An 8,890-nucleotide genomic window follows, 5' to 3' on the forward strand; every position below is an offset into this window, starting at 1 on the left:
TAGTGTACATTTATACATTTGTACAAATATCTTATGAGATGCATAATAAAAAATAACCATTTTCAACTCTTAAAACCAACTGATTCATATTCTTTACGATCTAATGGACAAGAAAAAAATATTTTGACAGTCATTGAATGAAACAAACAATAAATAAAGCGATTTTTCTGTTTTGCATATCATTAAATATACTGAATAAATTATATATTTGTATAAATGTACACTACAACGTTTCTGCAATCGAGTGTATATATATATATATATGTATGTAATATTTAAACTAGAGCGTAATACATTTACAGTAGCAAACAAAAATACAATCATTTAAAGACTCGCTACTTTTGACGCCATGTTGCCCCATTTTAGAAATCATAGTCATTTATCTTGGATACCAAGACAAATGGACTCTTCTTAAGATTGATTCTAGCGCGAGGCTAACATGAAAATACAGAAGAAATGCCAACAATTCCATAGAGAAAAAATGTGATGTCTTTTGAAGGGTCCATTGATATTAATTTAATGAAAACATTTAGAAAAAAGATTTTAATAGCAAAGTATAGCAAATGAGACAGCATTTGGGGAACTGAAAGCTATATATGACGTAATGTGACGTAATATCCGCCATGTTGGAAGAAAGTGAACTAAAAATTGCCACTGTTTTTAGTCTTTGTTCTTCATAGAATATTTACCAAATTAATGGTCTATAACGGATATGCCATTTCTGTTTCAGCGTTTCTTTATTCTAAATAATTTTTGACCAAAAATTTATGAATAACGTCTTTAGGAATTGCAACAACTGCAATATATTTTTCTAGCTTGATGTATTTTTCCCATTTTAGACCACGTGTCATTCCCATGAGAATGCGATTCTTTGTTTGAGTTGTATCCATATCCATGTGTCTTCTCATGCGCAACCATTAAACAAAGAAATAATAATCTAGGTAATGACACGTTGTTTGAAGTGGGGAAACATTACGCCCAACCTAAAGAGGTTTATTGCAATTCATTTAAATGCTGTCTCATTTTCCATAACGTTTCGTCAAAGGAACTAAATAATTTATTAGGTTTTCGTCTTATATTTAACAGGTTCATCAAAACCCAAAGACAACAAAAGGATACAGGAGATAATATCTTCAAGACTGTTAAATTCTGTCCCATTCTTGGCGATTTTCCGAAACTCTCTCCTGAGGTCATAATACGTGTAGAAGTTGTGTGAAAGCTTGAGTTTCTTCTTAATGGCTTCGCAGTGTAAATAATGTCTTAGTGTTAGGTCTCCGTCTGTTACCACACACCATTTTTCACCTTGATTCGCTAAGTTCTCCTCCAAGAAATCCTCAAACTGTAAGTAGAATTAGTTATAATATATCTGAGATATAACGCGCCCTCTGATTGGCTGCTTACAGTGTTTATACTGAGGACAGAGACACGCTTGCGCGAACTCGTGCAAACATATTTTATAAAAGCAATATAAAACAGCTGCTTATGTCTCTGTACTGTAATATAACTAACACTCTGAGAGCTGTAGAGCACCCGACTCGTATTCCTAAGCTTGCTTCTCTTTTGTTACTTTTACAGCGTGTTATATCACAGTACAGGGATACGCGCGCACGTTTTGTATTCCTTACATAAATCCGCCTTCTTCAGCTTGGGCTTGATGTATTTTTCATTTCAAACTACGTGTCATTCTCTTGAGAATAAGATGTTGTTTGAGTTGTATCCATATTCTTGTGCCTTCTCATGCACAACCGTTAGACAAAGAAATGATACTCTAGGGAATGAGACGTGGTTTGAAACGGGATAACATTACATCCAAACCAAAGAGGTTTATTAGTTTAATATAGGGTTAGCTTGGGAACAAATGCAGTGCATGAGTGCGCAAGGGACGAGGTCCGAGTTAAATAAGGAAAAAGTTAGATAATGATTTATTGCGACAAGCGAAGCCTTGTTCGTATTATATGTAATGATGTTAGAAAAATTCCATAAAACACAACACAATCAACACCAACGCCACCACAAACAACAAAATAACCATGACAACATCATCATCAACAACAACAACATCAGTGAGACCTTGCCAGATAATAATCATTAATAATATAATAATCATAATTAATAAGATAAATATCATCATTGAGGTAACAACTAAATTACTTTCTTCTCAAGCGTTACTGAAAAAGGAAAGAAATAACACTCAAGGGAATCAGATTTGATCTAGAATGAGAAAACATTACGCATAATCTGTAGAGGTCTTTTCATATAAAAGTCTCTTAGTAGTGCAGAAAAGTAAATACGTGTCTTTCTTAAAACGAAAAATGAGTGTATTCCTAATGAATAAGTTTTATACGATGAATTATGGATCATATCATGTTATATTATTCACATAAGAGAAAATCTTGATAGCTTCCGAGGTGTGCCAGGTGAATTTGTCTCACTTGTGAATCCTATATCACCATGTTACACAAAGGCAATTGCATTGTATAATACTATTATTAGCTTGGTTAAATGTATTTTCTTTGAGAAAGGGCTCTATAAGAGAATGAGCTATAGATCTCAAGACTTCTCTTCAAATGCGAAGGTCAGGCTACACAGAATATCACTAAAAATGTACGTAATGAATGTATTTTTTAGACAACGCTCTGGGTACAAGAACTTAAGTGAATAAGAATAAATACTAAATTCAAGGCTTCTTTCAAATTTGAAGGCTAGACTTTACAGAATATCACTAAACATCGTACAAAAATAGACTGAGATTTTATCACATCTGATAATGGAGGAATTTGTAGCGACAATATTCTAAGTAATGTAGAATAGATGAAGCATAATAGGCTCATCATCATTATCACTAACATCAACTTTCTTATCAGCCTGTGGTTGCTAGGTTACCATCAACACCAATGAAAATAAAGTTGTATACGAAAAAAGGTTTTTTTCAATTTTTTTTTTGTGTGCAATATAGATAAAGATGCAATAAATCATTAATTGGATTGATGTACGACTTCAATAAAGATATAATCTTTTTGAAAAAGAAAATGAAAGTCCTTTGAGGAAATGGTAAAAGTGAGCGTCTCTTTCGAAGTTATACTTTTTATTTTCAGCTGATTCATCTTCATTACAAATCGCTATCGATTTTCCACGGCGTTTCAAACGGTTATACCTTGTCAAAAAAGATAAATTCTATCTCCTGTAAATCATTCCTCGCAATTATCCACTTACCGCTTCTACTAGACTAGCGAACGAACCTGTCACTCCTAAAATATTTCCAGCAACTAAAATGTAATCAACTTTATGGAACACCGTTTGAAGACTTTACACAAGAAGAGTTGATCAATATATTCCCTCTGATAAGAGTTGAGTGAGTGACAACGTAATTCAAAAACAGCTCTCTCTTGATTAAGTGGTTCGATAGCTACAAATTACAGTGTGGAAACTTGAGAAAAAAGCGATGTTGGACCATAAGGAGTTAAATTTAAGCTTTCTAGTGGATTCAGTTTCGTCTTGATGAAACATACGTTTCTGGTCGATGTTGTTTGTAAAGCTTGAGCTCGAAACGAGGCATTTATTTATTTAGTGCTCAAATTGATGGGCATTTTAGATTTAGATTTCATTAGCACCTTGTACTCTGGCGATAAATAAGATCAACACAAAAAATACAGCAAATAAGACCAAGATTAAACATCAAAACGTTCTCCTAAAAAAGCTTTAACGCGCGGATGCTTTTTCTTAAAGTTTGTATAAAGCGCGCGTCACGCTTTAACATAAAATTGAAATTACATAATATTGCCAGCAGACTCTTTTTTTTCTTAGAAACTTTTTCTTGAAAATCTTCTCGCTTGAAACCAAGATCTTTAGGTTTAAAGATTTTTTTCTTGGAATTCTTCGTTAGTATAAAAAGTCATTCACAGTAAAAATTTCCAAGCCGTGCTATTAATTGAGCGCGTTAGAGTCTTGTGGACACAAGACGCAACAGCATAGGAAATAATAAGTAAATAATTTTTCATGCCGTGCCAAAAGATAATTCCATTATTAAATTTTAAAAACTTTTTACGAAGGAGGGGAAAAAATAACACACCAAGAGACTGTTTTTTTGTTTACAAAAAGTTCGGAAGAAAAAGAGTTTTTGTTGTTATTTCATATAGATTTTGGCCAAAGCATGGTCCCTCTCTAAGATGTTATACTCATAGGCATGGATTATTTGTTTTTTCGTCTTTCTCTTTTTCTATTGTATTTAATTGATACATTGTTTTTCCGCTGTTTTCCCACTGTGTATTCAGATGAAGTTCGATTACATTCGATTTATGAAAACATGCCTTGCACCTTGTACATATGGCTCGCAGCTGTCAATACAAAAGAGGAAAAGGAGATCTCCACTGCGGATCGAAACACAAAATTTTTAGAACCATCATTGAATATTTTCAGCAATCGGTATCATAAATAACACAACCACAGAAAGAGGATTACGAGAGGAAGGGCAGACAAGGCTCTTAAAAAACTATAAATAGTTTATGAATTTAGAAAGTTCTTGTTACAAGAAATTTAGAATAGATTTTTCCATTTATTTTTGATCAGGACGATCTCCCCTAGGCAACCTCAAACATTTTTCTATCGTTTTTTCAAAAAATTTCTTTTTCGTCAAACGATCATAGATTGAAAGTTTTGTTAAGCAATTCCTGTTCATCATTTAATAAAGTGTTGGGGTATTCTTGGACACAATCACTGAAATTTGACCAATATGCTTTTAAAATTTTAATTTTCCAATGAAAGAAAGGGGACACCTATCTTATTGTGTGTATAGCAATCTTTCAAATTGGTGCGTATTTTTGGTGGTTTTTTTTCAGATGTTTTTATCTAACCGGGTTACATTCCCTGGCTAATTATCTCGCCTATAGAGCTTTTGCTCCTTCCTAATTGTTTTTTGATTTTACAGACAGTTCTAGATTCCAATACGCTCTGTTTTGAATACAGCAAGCGTAATTTGAAAAGAGCGTTGACACCGCGATCTCACAATAGGCAAAACATGTTTAAGATCTGTGTCTGCGATGAATAAACACCGAGCCTCTGTTGATAATAAATAGGCCGGGATTTAAAAGATATCAATAATTCCTAACGAGAGCATGATTTCAGATTCTTGAATAGATAATTTGATTCTGTGACCTCAATTTCGTATTTTTAAAAAATCGTACAATGTTATTAATATAAGCTGTCTATGTATTGATTGTGGGATATTTTCAGAGCAGACATCGGCGCCGTTAGAGGAAATCACGATTCTAATTTGAATCCCTGTAAGTTTTAACAGGAATGACAAACGCTTTTGGAAATATTAGAGCAGTCAAGTGTAAAGATGAGAAAGAAAAAACAAAATGGCGGTTTTGGAAGCTTTTTCACACGTGCCTAAGTGTGAAGAGTGTACATATTGGTTGGGAAATCTTTCTGCGGTTGACCCTTTCTACCATAAAATACATAAAAGGGTCTGAACAATATGGAAATATAGGAACCTATTTTACATAGATTTGAATGAGATATTTACTCATCAAATCGCGAGGAGAAAAACGAGATTTTGTTGGGGTATATATGTGTAAAGGAGCGCGCGCGACAACGATGTGTCAGCAAACGCGTTAAAAAAATTATAAAGTTTTGAAACGTAAAATCTGTTAGTTTTGCTTGTTGTATCGATTCTGGTTCAAATTTTCGCTCTCCTTTGACAACAATGTAGTATTTAAAGCATGAATTATGTATAAAGTCAAAAGCCAATTTCAAAACAAGAAGCCAGGAGATTACCGTGACTGAAGGATGGATTTCCTTTCGATTGGGGTCAGGAGAACATCATGTTGTTCACGAGGAACTTCAAGTCCACATCCAGGAAAATGATCGCGATAAAATCACTCGCTGTCAATCTTAATCAGACACGCAGAATATTGTCATTACAGTAAAAAATGACGTCCAAACAATCAACTAAACTCGCAGATGAAAATCATTCTATATTTTCTTTCTGCTATCTGTCAATCAATCAGCGTTTGACGGGTCAACACTCGAGGGGTTTTCCGAAACGTACACAAAAAATCCTAAATACATCGTTTTCAGGACCGTGTATCGAGAGAGATAAATCTATAAACCGAATACCAATTCCAAGTCAAACTCAACTAATATAAAAGCGTATGATACTTTTGTGCCTTTGTAAAACGTATTAAACCAAGAAGTACTAAATCTTACTGAAATGACATGTAATATTCGCTTAACTAGATGACTGACCGTCAAAAAAATTCCGGCGACGTTCAAAAATGCATTTTTCTTAATTCCAAATGAAACGAGATTTAAATTTCTTCAAATTGGGGTCGAACGTATTCCATAGTAATTTCAAAGAAAAAAAAATTGTGTATTTGACACAGATTTCCTGTTAATTACAGCCTTATTTAAATACGAGCCTTCATATTACTGAAACGACGAGCATAAATAAATTCGTTAAGATCAAAAAATATTGTGCAGGGGGTATCTCGCTAGCCCTAAAGACGTGCCAAAACGGGAAATTTATTTTAGGCCGTACAGGATTACCCCCAGACCCCTGTTGATTTGATCTCAGCAATATTGAGTCACGTTTATGAAGATTTTTGAAGAATAAATTTCAAAGTGAATATTCTCTTTGCCTTCTCCATTTCCTTAGAAACCGGTACAGTCGTTAGTATTCGACTTCTTTATTCTATTGGTCCAACTCGACTGTGATTAACACTTAAAAGAGTGACATTAATATTGCATATCGACGTAAATTCAAAAATTATGTTTTTCTACGGGGGGTTTTATTAGAGAACTTGGTAGGCTTTAAAAATCTCGATATTTTCCTAGTCAAACCAAAGCTTTCTTAATAAAATTAGAGACTGATTATAATAATAGCGAAATAATCTACGTCCCAACGGATCTACCGAGCTACAATTTCCTTTACTATAGAAAATAAAAGTTTACATAGTCCTTTATGAGATAATTTACTTCAAAAAAATTTCCCCACAGTTTCAGTGTATATATTTAATGCCGAAGCGCGCTGGAATACATTATAGCTCTTCTATTTTTGTATAATAGTAGTGCTTTAAGAAAACTTAATGGCTGGACTAAATATTTTATGTTCTATCCATATTGTCTTGTATTTTTCTCCTTTCAAAAGATCAACATCAATAATACTGAATGATTTTAAGTAACGCACTTCTCTAGCGTCCGTTCATTCCTCCTTCTACATCGTACACGACAAGCGATAATACTTTCCTTGACAATGAGTCTTAATCCAAGGGTTTTAAAATTCCGAAGAGCGAGAAGAATAATACATCGGATCGAGTTTTACTCTAAAAATATTTCCTCGCTTCGGGATCCCCTTTAATTTAGACAGCCTTGAATCATAATATATTTTATCCGGAGGTTTTCAACACGTTTGTTACTGGGGAAAAGCGCGAAATTTAGTCGAGCGCAGAGCGTGTGTATGTATGTATGTGTCGTATCGTGAATGAACGGATTGGAATATGTATTGGAAGGAAATATAGATCAGAGTTATTACCTGCCGCAACGCTAGTTCCAGTTGTTCGGCTTCACTGAGTTCACTGGTGGTCGTACTATCCGAAATATCTTCTGAAGATTTCACAACACTGTGCTGGACACTTCCAAGCTAAACTCGGCATAGATTGAGGAAAATAGACGATGATGAGCATAACTAGAATAAAATGGTTCAAACCACCTAACCCCATAAAAATGTCAACAAGAGGACGAAAATTTGTTATCTACACCGCGATACATAACAAAACTTTCTAATGGCTAAATATAAATTCTAGGACCAATTTTTCTAGCAATATCAACAAACCTCGTTCGATTTAGCGTTCACAAGCAACCAAGAGAGAGCTGTGACATTTTCGTCCTCGCTATCTGGTTCACGCTCTTGAGACGGTTCCGTGATGCATTGAAGACATACAAAATTATCCAGCGAACCCATATTTTGGCTCGGAGAGAGGCGAATCAATGAGATGTTGTTCTGATGTGTGGGAGCAGAAAACCAGCCGGACTTCTTACATGTCACATGAGAAACCGGTAGAATCTTGCCTCTGATTGGCTGGAGACAATAGCGGGGGTTGTACCCTACGCCACGTGGATCAAAACCAATTACCACGGATCACTGGCACTTCGGTTTCCCTGTACAACTTTCCAAGGAATGACTCTGCCAAGGCAACGGTATAGCTTGTTGTGCAATTCAATATTTTGGTACACGCTCTAGCGAGTACACGACACGGCAAAGACAGGATCGAGGAGTGTTGTGCCCTTCGACGACGCGTTTAAAATTTAATTTTCGTTTCTTTAGCAATGATCTTAGCAAATGTTGACAGTTCATATGAGAATGCTGTCCATTTGGGATCACATCACCGACATCCAGAGGGCAAGTCCTGGCTATTTAACTGGTTTCTTGCCAAATTAGAATTCGTTATAGAACTGGTTGTGTTGTGAGGGACTTAAGGCTACTTCCGCTCTCGATCTAGCAGTTATTTTTAAGGTTTCTCAGACCTCTTAAAGCAGCCGCGAATCACTTTGAAAACTCGAGCGTCGAGAATTCAGAAACTGCCAGTCATTACAGAGAACAGCCATCAAAACATTACATTAGGTTTGTATTTTTGGCTTTTCTTTACTGTGATTGAACACAAACTTCCGCCCCGAATTGTGTATACCGTGTTATACAGTGACTTGACTTGACAGATTCTGAATTTCAAATAAACTCCCATGGTGAATGGTACGGTGACTTGGAATAGAAATCCACCAGTTAAACGGAAAATGAACCGCAGAGTCGCCGCTTGAATATAATATAATTCCCCAAAAGCACTTTTCTTTTGAATAATAATAAAGAAAAACTAAGTGTAGGAGGAGAGCGAAAATC

At 35.0% G+C, this 8,890-nt stretch overlaps 2 protein-coding genes across 2 annotated transcripts in view; one reads left to right on the top strand and one right to left on the bottom strand.

Annotated features, from left to right (window-relative positions):
• The window catches only part of LOC116300369 (NAD-dependent protein deacylase sirtuin-5, mitochondrial), a 23,603-nt gene extending 20,922 nt beyond the window's left edge, over nt 1-2,681 (top strand). Inside the window, exon 7 of the mRNA XM_031709229.2 lies at nt 1,087-2,681. The gene's annotated coding sequence lies outside the window, so the exon portion shown is untranslated. The remainder of the gene's footprint in view (nt 1-1,086) is intronic.
• LOC116300368 (epithelial splicing regulatory protein 1) overlaps nt 1-8,165 on the bottom strand; it is a 25,364-nt gene extending 17,199 nt beyond the window's left edge. Inside the window, exons 1-3 of the mRNA XM_031709228.2 lie at nt 7,832-8,165; nt 7,532-7,639; nt 1,120-1,339 (exon numbers count right to left, since the gene is read on the bottom strand). Of these exons, the coding sequence (XP_031565088.1) occupies nt 1,120-1,339; nt 7,532-7,639; nt 7,832-7,960 (457 nt within the window). The 5' untranslated portion in view covers nt 7,961-8,165. The remainder of the gene's footprint in view (nt 1-1,119; nt 1,340-7,531; nt 7,640-7,831) is intronic.
• Nucleotides 8,166-8,890: the final 725 nt, after the last annotated feature.

This window comes from Actinia tenebrosa, unplaced genomic scaffold (genome assembly GCF_029948245.1).
Source record: "Actinia tenebrosa isolate PJP-AT-01 unplaced genomic scaffold, QUT_ActTen_1.0 PGA_scaffold2__45_contigs__length_23673736, whole genome shotgun sequence".
NCBI lineage: Eukaryota > Metazoa > Cnidaria > Anthozoa > Actiniaria > Actiniidae > Actinia > Actinia tenebrosa.